At 50.9% G+C, this 13,359-nt stretch overlaps 1 protein-coding gene across 1 annotated transcript in view; it reads left to right on the top strand.

Annotated features, from left to right (window-relative positions):
* The window catches only part of FANCM (FA complementation group M), a 54,047-nt gene that overhangs the window by 23,282 nt on the left and 17,406 nt on the right, over window positions 1–13,359 (top strand). Inside the window, exons 5-11 of the mRNA XM_038137625.1 lie at window positions 305–436; window positions 1,254–1,386; window positions 2,104–2,232; window positions 2,706–2,810; window positions 4,212–4,399; window positions 5,982–6,188; window positions 9,577–9,811. Coding sequence (XP_037993553.1) covers window positions 305–436; window positions 1,254–1,386; window positions 2,104–2,232; window positions 2,706–2,810; window positions 4,212–4,399; window positions 5,982–6,188; window positions 9,577–9,811 — 1,129 coding nt within the window. The remainder of the gene's footprint in view (window positions 1–304; window positions 437–1,253; window positions 1,387–2,103; window positions 2,233–2,705; window positions 2,811–4,211; window positions 4,400–5,981; window positions 6,189–9,576; window positions 9,812–13,359) is intronic.

Raw genomic sequence — 13,359 nt, 5'->3', positions numbered from 1 at the left:
GGAGTCCAACTCCTGACCCTGCACAGGACACCCCAACAATCCTACCCTGTGCCTGAGAGCCCTGTCCAAGTGCTCTGGAAGGAATTTGGGGAATTGACCTGAAAATATCCTGAATATGGAGAGCCTTGCACTGAGGCAGAGCGCCTGGAACAGTAACACAGCACTCAGAATGCAGCACAGCTTGCTTTGAACCATCCTCAAATAAAACCAATGAGCTGCTCGTGGTCTGGTGTGTAGGATTTATAAAAATAAAATCATTTCCGAGGGCTCCCCCCCCTTCACCTGTGCTGGGTTTTGCTTGCAGGTGCTGGAAGCATTTGCTGGGCGCCTGATTAAGGTGGGAGTTTTATCCAGGAGGGATATTCCCAGCCTGACCAAGTACCAGATCATCCTGGCAAGGGATCAGTACAGGAAGAACCCCTCTGCACAAAATGCAGTAAGTCCTTTATTTATTTCCTGCTATTAAAGTAGTGAATAAATAGGAATAATCCATCGTTACAATATTTCCGGAGACATTTTAAGCAGATTTCTGTTTTTAGCCGTGGAATAAAATAGAATCACAGCACGGTTTGGGATGGAAGGGATCTTTAAGATCATTTATGAAATCTATTTATCTATTTTAAGACCTTTTATGAAAAATATTCCTAATTGTTCCACATTTCTGGATGCCAATATAGAAGAGTTAAGGAAAAGATCAGGCACTCCATTTAAGTGAAATTGCTCTGAGAACTTACATTGTAATCACTGACAGCCAAGTTTTCATTTTCCCCTCAAAGGTATATTCCTGCTCCTATTTTTTAGTAAATCCTCATGGAATGGTCAAATTTTGTAAACTTGAAGAAAATTGCCTAAAAAAAAGACTGTGTATCTCAAAAAGAGCACTGGGAAATCTCCTTGACTGTAAGCTAGGCAACTTTTCTGACTTAATTCCATAGCCTGGGTGGATGTGCCAGAAATCCCTGGTTTTCCCAAATGCTGATGGTTCAGCTGCCAGAGTCTGAGGCTTGATGAGCTAATTTTGGGAGATAATAGAGGTGTTTTGGAGAGTATTTTGGAGGTGGAAGAGGATTGCCTTCCCTGAGCATTGTGCAGTCTGTCCCCTGAGGGCTCTGATGGACAAACTGCTCCCTGGGCATCACTTTGGGGTTTGCTCTGCTCCTCAGGTGTCACTCTGGTTTTGGGCAGGAATTGCAGTGGGATTCCTGCTCCTCAGCCACTTCCTAACCCCATCAGAATCTGCTTTTCTCCCCCAGGGAATCCATCAAGGCATCATTGAAGGAGACTTTGCCCTTTGTATCAGTCTGTACCACGGGTACGAGCTGCTGCTGCAGATGGGAATCCGCTCCTTGTTCATCTACCTGTTGGGAATCATGGATGGATCCAAAGGTGAAATCTCCTCAGGAGCATCCTTCCTTTCAGCTCCGCTTCATCTGCCTCGCTGGATGGCTGGTTTGGCACAAAACACCTTAAGGAATGAGGGGCTGCAGGTGGATTTGGTGTTTTGTTCCCCTTATTCAGAGTCACAGAATGACCAGGGTAGAAGAGACCTTCAAGATCTTCGAGTCCAGCCCAGCCCCAACAGCTCGGCTCAGCCCTGGCACCCAGTGCCACATCCAGGCTTTGTGAACACCCCCAGGGATGGGGACTGCACCACCTCCCCGGGCAGAACATTCCAGAGCTTTATCACCCTTCCTGGAAAAACCTTTCCCTGCTCTCCAACCTGAATTTCCCTTGGTGCAGCTTGAGGCTGTGTGCTCTGGCTGTGTCAGTGCCTGCAGACAGAGCCCAGCCCAGCTGAGCACAGGCACCTTTCAGGAGCTGGGAGAGTGCTGAGGGCAGCCCTGAGTCTCCTTTGCTCCAGGCTGAGCACCCCCAGCTCCCTCAGGGTTCCTCTCAGGGTTTGTGTTCCCAGCTCCCTCAGGGTTCCTCTCAGGGTTTGTGTTCCCAGCCCCTCTCCAGCTCATTGCCCCCTCTGGACAAGCTCCAGCCTCTCAAAGTCCTTCCCAGCCTGAGGGGCCAGAGCTGGGCACGGTGAGGTTTGCTAAAGGCAGAGTCTGTTTGGGAAGGAAATGGAATCCTGAGGTGTTCCAACTCTCTCCAAAGGGCTGTCCCGCACCAAGAGCGAGCTGGGGCGCAACGAGGACTTCATGGAGCTCTACCAGCAGCTTCAGGACATGTTCTCAGACATTGCTGTGGCTCCTGAGGGTGGAAGTGTTGGCAAGAGCACAACAGGTCAGGATTCCCCTCTCAGGGACAGAACATTCCTGTTTGAAAGCTGTGCTGCCCTGGCTGCTGCTCTTTACTCCAGATTGAATTCCCAATGCTCTGTCTCTCCCTCCCTCTCACTCTTCCCATGGTGGTTTTAGCTGCTTTCAAAGAAGTTTTCTGTGTTTGAAGTTTTTAATTTGCTCTAAAATACAGGTTAAAATACAACCTGGATTGTATTTTAACAATTGGATTGGCTGTTTCACTCTAAGTCTTTTCCAGTGTGACTCTAACAAAAACAACAGCACTTTCTCAAAAAGTGGGTTTAACAAATGTTCTTCTGTCAGCAGTTTATTGTTTTGTTTAGAACCAATATCTAAATATCAATATCAGGATTTGGGTCTGACTAGATAATTACAGTGGGAGGCAATGAAGTTCGCTGAACCTTCCTGCTTGTTGCAGGTTTATTTACATCTTTCATTACTTTATTTCCTTTCCAGAACTGGAAGGGAAAAAAAAGGAATTTGTCTACAGCCATCCAAAATTAAAGAAATTGGAGGAGATTGTAATAGAACACTTCAGATCCTGGAAACAGAGATGTTCTGGTGAGTACCAGCAGCTCAGGAAAACCTGGGAATGGAAACAAGGAATGTCCTCCTGATTGATTGCCTCCTTTGTGCTGCTTTATTGCTTTGATTCTTTGTGCATCTTTCCCTCTAGAAGAATTTCACCACGAGATTTCTATAAGATAAAAACTTCCTACAAATTCTCATTATTAATTTGATATAAACTGCTCTAACAGCTGAGGAAAACAGGGATAGGAAACTCGTTCCTGGGGCTACCACCCTTCCTGCTGGTCCTGTCCCAGTTTGTCCTGGCAGCCCCCCTCAGTCCCTGCTGCAGAGTTCCATGAACACTTTTAAGGACCTTAAGGATAAAAGTTCTGATATCCAGCCTGAGGATAAGAATTACAACTCTGAGGCATCAATTTGAAGTTCAGACCCTTCAGTTACATTCCCCTGTCCCTCATTCTTTTTCATCTTGATGAAGACATCATCCAGATCTCTTTGGTTTTGGGATGTTTCAGCTTCTTGATTCCAGCCTTTGGAATGATTACATGAGCAATAATAACATTTGTTTTGCATCTTGTTCACTTTGTATCTCGCCTGTTTGGATCTTTGTGCTCTGTGAAGTTCTGATAATTTCTGACCTGCCCTTCCCTGGGTTTTTTTTTTGTGTGTTTCTTCTCTCTTGGATGCCCTGTTCTCATCAAACCTTTGAAATGACTGATGTTTTCTACTAGGCAACTCTGTTTCCCAGTTCTGTGTTTGTAACTTTAGGGTATGTCCCAATGCTTTTAATGCAGTTCACTCCTTTTTTCCCCTCCCCATTCAGAGTTCTTTCTGTCCTCCCAACCTCCCTCTTTTTGCCTCTGCTTTAAAAACCCTACATTTGAGATGAAAAGGGAGGGAATTCATGCCCCAAGTCATCAGCCATGCCTGGAACAGCACCAGCCCTTTCTGTTCCCCTGGAATTGCCCCTGGATCCCTGGCAGTGCCCAAGGCCAGGCTGGACACTGGGGCTGGAGCAGCCTGGGACAGTGGGAGGTGTCCCTGCCATGGCAGGGGTGGCACTGGGTGGGATTTAAGGTCCTTTCCCACCCAAACCTTTCTGGGATTCTGGTTCTGCTGTCCTGAGAGTCTGAAATGGAGACAACCTTGGAGCATCACAATGGAGCATCACGAACTTCATCCCAAAACACTTCCCGTCCAACCCCAGCTTTCAAAGTGACTTGAGTGAGGGTGCCTCAGATGAAGACATTCTCCATGAGCATGGGAGCATGCTTTGATCCAAAGAGGGACTTGAAGGAGGTGGATCTTGGAGCATTTTCTGCCCACTCGCTCTTCCCATCAAGTGAGACGAGAGCTGTGAATGTGCGACTTGTGGGGGGTGCCCCGTCCTTTTTTACTGATCGTGCTATTACAACCTGGCATTTTCAAATCCAGCAGATGAAGACAAGAGCGAGGGCTCCCCTGGGGACACGAGGGTGATGATCTTCTCCTCGTTCCGGGACAGCGTGCAGGAGATCGCCGAGATGCTGGCGCGGCTCCGCCCGGCCGTGCGCGCCATGACCTTCGTGGGACACTCCTCGGGCAAGAGCACCAAGGGCTTCACCCAGAAGGAGCAGCTGGAGGTGAGGCAGGAGAGGCTTGGCCTAGGAATTGGTGATAAGGAGCATTCAGTGTGTAAATAACTCCAGGAGTATGGACTGCGTGGCACTGGCTGAGCTGTAAGTGTGCTTGGTAAATCCCTGTGGGGTCCAGTGGTTTCCAGAGGATCCAAAATTATACTCACTGAACAAAATAGACCAAAAATATATATTTATATTATATATAAATATAATTATTATAATTTATATATTTACATTTTATTAACAGCTGCTAAATTTAGATGCCAAAAATCAGGGGAAATATGCGAATACATGCTGTGGGAATTTTATTTTTCTTTTAGGTAGGAAAGATAAGATCTAGCATTAAATTCTGATGTAGCAAAGCTAAAAAAAAAGACAACCCCTAAAATATTTAACTGCTAAGTTGGGAGGATCAGTCTTACAAGAATACCATGGTTGGAGACAGAATAAGGTGGGCTTTTTTCCCTTTATTTTAAAGAGTTGAAATGCTGATGCTGGTCACACTGGGGTGGTGTTTGATCACAAGGTAGCAGCTGGGAAATTTAAAAAAACAAAACTTGTCATTTTAGAATTGTCTGGATTTGAAAAGCCAGGTGTCTGCTAAGGAAGGCAGGAGTCCCCCTGAAATGGAAAATGCAAACCCCCTCCCTCTGAATTATTGTAAGTTTGAAATTAAGGGGCTCTCAGGTAAAGAGATGGGAATAGGAATAGCAGTTCTTTACTAGGAAAATTAAAATACAAATCCAATAGTAGAAACAACAAAAAAAACCCCCATTGAAACAGTCAGAGAGGCCCTGACCCCCTGTGGGTCAGGCTGGTGGCACAGTGCCATTCCATGGTGGCTCAGCCCTCCTGCAGGGCCAGCTGTGCTTCTGCTTGAGCAGGGATCCTGCACAAGGCTGGAGTTTTCCTCTGCAGCTCCAGGGCTGCTGGAGATGGGCCTGGAATTCCTCTGGGAATGCAGGGCAGGAGAAAGCTGCTCCTCTGGGAATGCAGGGCAGGAGAAAGCTGCTCCTCTGGGAATGCAGGGCAGGAGAAAGCTGCTCCTCTGGGAATGCAGGGCAGGAGAAAGCTGCTCCTCTGGGAATGCAGGGCAGGAGAAAGCTGCTCCTCTGGGAATGCAGGGCAGGAGAAAGCTGCTCCTCTGGGAATGCAGGGCAGCAGAAAGCTGCTCCTCTGGGAATGCAGGGCAGCAGAAAGCTGCTCCTCTGGGAATGCAGGGCAGCAGAAAGCTGCTCCTCTGGGAATGCAGGGCAGGAGAAAGCTGCTCCTCTGGGAATGCAGGGGGCAGAGGCTGCTGTGCTGCTCCCAGGCTCAGATTGGATCCAGGTAGGAATGCTTGGCTCCTGCCCTGGGCAGAGCATCTCCCATGGGCTGATGGAATTGGATCAGCCCTGCAGGGACACTCCGTGGCCATGGACAGCAGAGATCTCCTGGAGGGAGGATTGGCTGTGGCAGAGATAAAGAAAACTGCCCATGGACAGAGGAGAACTGCCCCAGCTCTGGCAGCTCTCCCACCCAGGACAAGGACACCAATCCGTTTTCCCAGCTGAGCTGCTCCCTCCCTTTCCCGCTGTCCCTGCAGGTGGTGAGGCGTTTCCGGGAGGGCGGGTACAACACCCTGGTGTCCACCTGCGTGGGCGAGGAGGGGCTGGACATCGGCGAGGTGGATCTGATCGTGTGCTTCGACGCGCAGCGCAGCCCCGTGCGCCTGGTGCAGCGCATGGGCCGCACCGGCCGCCGCCGCCACGGCCGCATCGTCGTCATCCTGGCCCAGGGCCGCGAGGAGAGGGTGAGTGGGGGCACTGCCGGGGGCAGGAGCGACAGGGGTGGGATGGTTGGGGTGGATGGGGATGGGAGATCTCTGAAGCCAGGTCGTGGAACTTGGGGTTTATTGCAAAGGGCCTGGGTGCAGGGGCCCTGCTGGGAGCTGCCAGCCTCAGCTCAGAGCAGCCCCAAGGAGGGAGAGAGGGGTAAAAGAGTGGCAAAGAGGGAATGAGAGAGTAAAAGAGAGGATCTGAGGGCGAGGTTCCCGTTACAATACATTAAATCTTCTTCTGGTCTTGGAACTTGTGGTTCATTGCAAAGGGCCTGGGGGCAGGGGCCCTGCTGGAGCTGCCGCAGCAGGAGCAGCCCCAAAGAGGGAGAGGGGTAAAGAGAGAGAAGGCAAGAGCGAGGTACAGAGGATGAGAGAGCAAGGACGAGTAAAAACAGAGCAAAGTTCCCATTGCAATACCATAAATCTTCTTCTGTGCTGAATATTCTAAGGTTCACTAACCAATCTAATACAAGATACAAATCTTCCGCATTCACTGTTACAGGAAACTCCAGCACAGAACCCTGGAGTGCTTTGGCTTCAATGGGGCCTGAAAGATCCTCCAGTTCTGCCCCGTGCCATGGCAGGGACACCTCCCACTGTCCCAGGCTGCTCCAGCCCCAGTGTCCAGCCTGGCCTTGGGCACTGCCAGGGATCCAGGGACAGCCCCAGCTGCTCTGGCAATCCCAGCCCAGCCAGGAATTCCCAATTCCCAATCTCCCACCCATCCCTGCCCTCTGGCACTGGGAGCCATTCCCTGGCTCCTGTCCCTGCAGGCCTTGTCCCCAGTCCCTCTGCAGCTCTCCTGGAGCCCCTTTAGGTACCCTCAGCTCTCCCTGGGCTCTTCTCCTCTCCAGGGGAGCATTCCCAGCTCTCTCTCCCAGCCTGCCATGTCACCAAATACTAAACTGCAACTCAGAGATTCCAGGGCTTTCCCAGGGTGCAGAGGAAGCTGTGGGGTGGGGGCTGGAGCTGGGGGTGCTGGTGATGCCACTGGCTGTTCAGGCTGTGCTTACCGGGCTGGTGACGCCACTGGCACCCGCAGCTGGCTTTAGTGGCCGCGCTCTTGCGTGTGAGGATGAGGAGATCGGCTTAGGTGAAATCCACTTTGGCTGGGCTCCTGCAGCCCAGCACTCAGGCAGAGCATAATCAATCATCTCTGAGCACAGCCTGTCCCTCGGGACGTCCATGTCCCACCGGAGACGTGCCGGGAGCTGCGGGATCCCGCCCCAGCTGGGCCAGCTGCATCCCACAGCCCTGCAGGGCCCGGGCTCCCCTTGGCTTGGACAGGGCAGGATCTGGGCAGGACGGGCTGGGCACTCCCTGCTGCCATCACCAGGGAAAGGAGGTGCAAACCAGTACCTCCGAGATCTGTGTGAATCAATTGCAAACCCTAAGTTTCAGACTCTTGGTATTATTTCATTTATTCCAGTCAGTGCTGTAGCTGTGTTGGGATTTGTGGATGGCAGGGATTTCATTCTGAATGGCACTGCAGAGAATCCTCCCGGAGGGGAAAAAAGTTTCCCCTTTGAAGGGATGACAGTTAAAAATGATGGACCTGAGTGGAGCTTGTAAATAGATATTTTCTCGTGCTGCTTACTGAGGCTGGTTACTATTGAAAGCTCTGCTCTGTAATGGGATATAAAACAGTCCCTTAAATTCCTTGGAGCTTCACCTAAGTCGTTGGATTACTGTGTTGTCCAGATTTTCTCAGATATCTTTGAAGCAGACCTTCCCCCCAGGTAGAACAGTCATTGTATACATTTTTTTTTATTATTATTTTGAGGTCAGGAGATAAGTTTAATTGCAAACCAATATTATCTTGGTGGATTTGTTTGTTTTCTCTTGAGGGTGTCTTTAGGGGTTTTTAAGTTTAGCAGAACTGCAAAGAGACTCAGTGTGGAGGCTCTTTCCCATCGCTTAATTTGCAGCTAAATAATTAATGTCCATTAATTAATTCATGGCAATTTGTTTGGAAATTTTAGGGGGGGTTGTGTGGGGGTTTTTTCCCTTTGTTTTACTTTTGGGATTTTTTTTTCCTTGCTTTAATTTTGGGGTTGTTTTTAATCAAACCACTTCAGGTCAACCACAAAGCTTTTGGAGATGTGTTACTGGGAGAAAGGGGTCAGTGCAGGTCTGGCAGCGTGACTTGTGCAGGAATTCCTGTCAGCTCAGTGTTTATTCCGTGGCTCCCACGTGTTCCCAGGGCAGCCTCTCCACGTGGCAGCTCCTGTGAGCCTCAGGGCCCTGCAGCTGCTGGGATGGCGCTGGGGTGTCCCCTGGAGCTGCTGGGATGGGGCTGGGGTGTCCCCTGGAGCTGCTGGGATGGGGCTGGGGTGTCCCCTGGAGCTGCTGGGATGGGGCTGGGATGTCCCCTGGAGCTGCTGGGATGGGGCTGGGATGTCCCCTGGAGCTGCTGGGATGGTGCTGGGGTGTCCCCTGGAGCTGCTGGGATGGGGCTGGGATGTCCCCTGGAGCTGCTGGGATGGGGCTGGGATGTTCCCTGGAGCTGCTGGGATGTTCCCTGGAGCTGCTGGGATGGGGCTGGGATGTCCCCTGGAGCTGCTGGGATGTTCCCTGGAGCTGCTGGGATGTCCCCTGGAGCTGCTGGGATGGGCCTGGGATGTCCCCTGGAGCTGCTCAGCACAGGGGAGGGAAAAGCCAGCAAAGTCACAACTCTGTGATGCTAATTTGGTAACACCACGTTTTTGTGCCATAAGAACACTGGGGTTTGACTGTTCTAGGATTGAAGAGTTATCTTTTGGAATGCCTGAGGGGTTTATCAGAGCTGGCTGTGGGCATCTTCCAGTTTTATTCAGGGAAATTATTTGTTTCTTTATTATTTTATTTATTTTTGCTCCCTGAAATCCTCTCTGTCAGGTGGCAGCTGTCCCCCTGGGACACTCAGGGAGGAGCACAGCACAAAACCTCCTTGGGGAGGCACTTGCAGAGGGAGGCCCCAGTTTCTCCCCTCACACTCCCCAGCTTTGCCATGGTTGCTCCATTGCACAATAAAATGGAGTGTAATTAAAAGGACTCAGAGCACTCATGACATCAACAAATCATCTTAGGCCTTTTTTTTTTTGCTTGAGCTGGTTTCCCTGTTTCTGATGTAATCTAATTTACATCATCCCTGTATCAGTGACAGCTTGTAACTTCCCCCAGGCAAGGGCTGTGCTCCTTTCTCACTCTCCAGTGCTGTGCCTGCTTCTGGCCCAGGAAAAAACCCCAAACCAAACAACTCCTTGCTGAGGGAATGGGAAATAATGAGAAACCCCACAGACATGAGGTGTTCTTTTGCTTTTCATCAAATGCTGTGAAAAAACAATCAATCGGCAGAAGATTTATTTACCTTCTCTTCCAGACCTACAACCAAAGCCAGTGTAACAAAAGGAGCATCCACAAAGCCATTTCAGGGAACAAAACCCTTCGTTTCTACCAGCACAGCCCACGGATGGTTCCAGAAGGCATCAATCCCAAAGTGCACAAAATGTTTATCACCGCTGAGAAGCAGGAGCAGAGCGCCTCGAGGGGGCTTCCCAAAGAGAGGAGCTGCAGCTCCCTGCAGCACAAAGCTGCTCCCTTTGCCTGTGTCACTGGTAAGAGGATTATGGTGTTTCCAGCCCTTCCAGCCCTCCCTCCCGCGGGCTCGGGGCTCTCAGGATCACTCTGTCAGCTCAGGCACTGCCCAGGGCTGTTCCTGGGCATCCTCACAGCTCTGCCCTTGCACAGCCGCATCCTGAGCCAGGCCTTGGCTCATCCTGCTCCGTGGAGTCACTCACTGGAAGTCAGAAACTCCAGCTGCACACACACGAGGCAAATGTTCATCCCAGAATCCCAGAATCCCAGACTGGTTTGGGTTGTGGGGACTTTAAATTCCCATGGGCAGGGCCACCTTCCCTTATCCCAGAGTGCTCCAACCAGGAGTCCTGTCCAGCCTGGCCTGGGATGCTCCCAGGGATGGGGCAGCCACAGCTTCTCTGGGCGTTGTGGCTTTGTAAATGATAATAAACCAGAAATGCTTGAAAACCAAAGGATTTTGGTGTGAGGAAAAGGAGAAATCAAGGGTAGGGTGTTTATGAACTGTGCAGACCCTCTTGGAGGAAAATTAGGAAAATTCTCGTGGAGGCTTTTTAGCTGATGCAGTTTAATGGCACAGGAATGCTCAGGAAACTGAACACAATCCTAAGATAGGAAAAAAGAGCTACTTTTATAAATACTTGGGAATTTTCCTGCTCTTTTTGTTAGTGCTTTCTGGAAAGACTAACAGCAACTTCTTGAAAGGAGAAACTCAAAGCCTTGGGAAAGTTCCTCTTTCTGATTAAACAGACACAGCTGCTGGAAAACAATCAGGACCCAACGTGGAATGAAAATGATCCTTTTGGAGCATTTATTGGTCTGTCCTGGAAAAGAGAAACGAGCAGGGAGGGCATAAAGGAAACGATAATGCTGGGAACGTTCCTGCTGTGGGAGCAGCACAGGGGCTGGAATTGCCCCGTGCCTGCTGTGTGAGCCATGTTCATCCCAAAATCCCAGACTGGATTGGCTTGTGGGGACTTTAAATTCCCGTGGGCAGCTTTGGGGCTCCGGGTCCCCAAAGGGACCAGGGCTGAGCAGCCAGAGGTGGCCAGGGTAGAATCCCCAGAGGTGGCCAGGGCTGAGCAGCCAGAGGGTGTCCAAGGTTTAGTCCCCAAAGTGACCAGGGTTTGAGTCCCCATAGGTGGCCAGGATTGATTTGCTGAAGGTGGCCAGGGCTGAGTCTCTATAGTGGCCAGGGCTCAGTCCCAGGGTGCCCAGGGCTCAGTCCCAGGGTGCCCAGGGCTCAGTCCCAGGGTGGCCAGGGCTCAGTCCCAGGGTGCCCAGGGCTCAGTCCCAGGGTGCCCAGGATTGATTTGCTGAAGGTGCTCAGGGCTCAGTCCCAGGGTGCCCAGGGCTCAGTCCCAGGGTGCCCAGGGCTCAGTCCCCAGGGTGGCTAGGGCTGAGTCCCCAGGGTGCCCAGGGCTCAGTCCCAGGGTGCCCAGGGCTGATTTGCTGAAGGTGCCCAGGGCGCAGTCCCAGGGTGGCCAGGGCTCAGTCCCAGGGTGCCCAGGGCTCAGTCCCAGGGTGCCCAGGGCTCAGTCCCAGGGTGGCCAGGGCTCAGTCCCAGGGTGGCCAGGGCTCAGTCCCCAGGGTGGCCAGGGCTCAGTCCCAGGGTGGCCAGGGCTGAGTCCCCAGGGTGGCCAGGGCTCCGTGCCCTCCTGCCAGCCAGGGCTGCCCTGTGCAGGTCACTGAGCTCCACCCTTGTGTGGAATCCCCCTCACTGCTGGGTGAGCCAGGGGCTGCTCCTGGTTTTAGCGACCCTCAGGATGAAGCTCCAAAGTGGAAAAGAAAGGAGATGACTTTTTTTGCATTTTCTTTTCATTTTAGTGCCCGTTTCCACGATAAAAAATGGGTAAAGCTGGCAGCAGTGGGTGAGCTGGGTGTGTTCTGATCGCTGCTCTCACTTTGTGGTTGAGGTCCAGTTCATCCTCAGGTTTCTCTGTGACAGAAACTGAGCTGTCAAGGGCTGAGTTGTCACGGGAATTTCAAGCATTCTCCTGGTTTTCTTGTCAAATACAATCAAGGCATCATGGAGGTTGGAAAACTCTGAGTCCATTGAGTCCAGCCATTCCCCAGAGTGCCCCATGTCCCCAAGTGCCACAAGCACAGGGCTTTAATCCCTGCAGGGATGGGGACTCCAGCCCTGCCCTGGGCAGTTCCAAGGCCTGAGCACCCTTTCCATGGAGAAATTCCTCCCCATGTCCAACCTGAACCTTCCCTGGCACAACCTGAGGCTGTTTCCTCTGGTCCTGTCACTCATTACCTGAAAAAATACACATTTCCTGTTCTTCTCAATTGGATCCAATTTCTGTTAGTTTTACTTCACTTCAAAAGCTCTTCCATAACTTTTGTCTGTCAGCCCCAGAAGGATCCAGTATCTTGTGCTGCCCCATCATTAACCAAGTGTGTCCTTCAGTTTTCAGAGCTCTCCTTCAAACAGTGCAACAAAGAATCCCTTTGCTCCATAAGCCTCTTATATAACTTCTCGTGTTTTAATATTCTTCTTTCTCTCTGATTTTTGGGTTTTGTTTGTTTGGGTTTTTTTTTTTAAGAGTTTGCTGAAGTGAGGGAGCGTGTTAATATTGTTCCTGGAGCTGAATCTCATTTCAAGCTACAAGTAATTCCTTTTCTTTTTGCTTTTTTTCAGATGAAATCTCATTTTCTTAATTCTTCTGCTGGTTGTCCACAATTCTTCCACTCCCTCATTTCAGATGATCAATTTTGAGTTGACAATAACCATGGGTTTTGTTTGATTTTACAATTTCACATTATTTCTATAATTGCTGGTTTTATCCTAAGGATAATTGGTTTGGATTCACTTTTTAAGATTACCAGCACCTGCTTTAGGCTTTAAACACCTGCTCTGTGGTTTCATGCCTTTCAGGTTGCTGTAGCTAATTCTTGCTCTCTTCCCTCTTCCAGAACAATGAAAATGCATTAGCTCTGGAGAAAAACAAGGAAAATAACGTGGATGATCTGAGTGCTGTGTTTGTGTCTGGTAGGGCCTGGCATCCCTAACTTGGAATGTTCTGGAGGATAATTTCCCATGGGACAGCACCGGCTGCTTCCTGTGGAGGGGAGAGGCTGTGCCAGGGACTGCAGGATGTGCTGATTCCCAGCCCTGATCCAAACAGCCTTATCAGCCTCCCCGAGGATGGGAACGTTCTCCCTGTGCTCCCATTCCCTGATGGCAGCACTCGTGTTTGTCCAGGTCCCTCTTTCTTGCGTTCGGGAAATGTTCTGGGCAGCACAATCCTCCCCAGCAGGGAGCCCGGAGCTCTGGGAATCCTGTGTTCCCAGGTTCTGCCAGCTGCTGCAGGGCTCCTTGCCTGGCAGGGTTGCAGCGTGGCTCACCTGGGCTGGTATCACGGGATCATCTCGTCTCTGTCCCACGGAGCTGGAACAGCACTGAGGTCATTGTTGTTCCCAGCCTGCCCTGCTGGGGCTGGGTGGAACAGATCCTCAGCAGCAGGGAATGGGCACAGCCCGAGGCTGCCAGAGCTCCAGGAGCCTTTGGACAGCGCTGCCAGGGATGCCCAGGGTGGCATTGTTGGGGGTTTGGGACAGG

The sequence above is a fragment of the Motacilla alba genome, chromosome 5, assembly GCF_015832195.1.
Source record: "Motacilla alba alba isolate MOTALB_02 chromosome 5, Motacilla_alba_V1.0_pri, whole genome shotgun sequence".
Lineage (NCBI taxonomy): Eukaryota > Metazoa > Chordata > Aves > Passeriformes > Motacillidae > Motacilla > Motacilla alba.
This window is presented reverse-complemented; position numbering and strand designations above follow the sequence as displayed.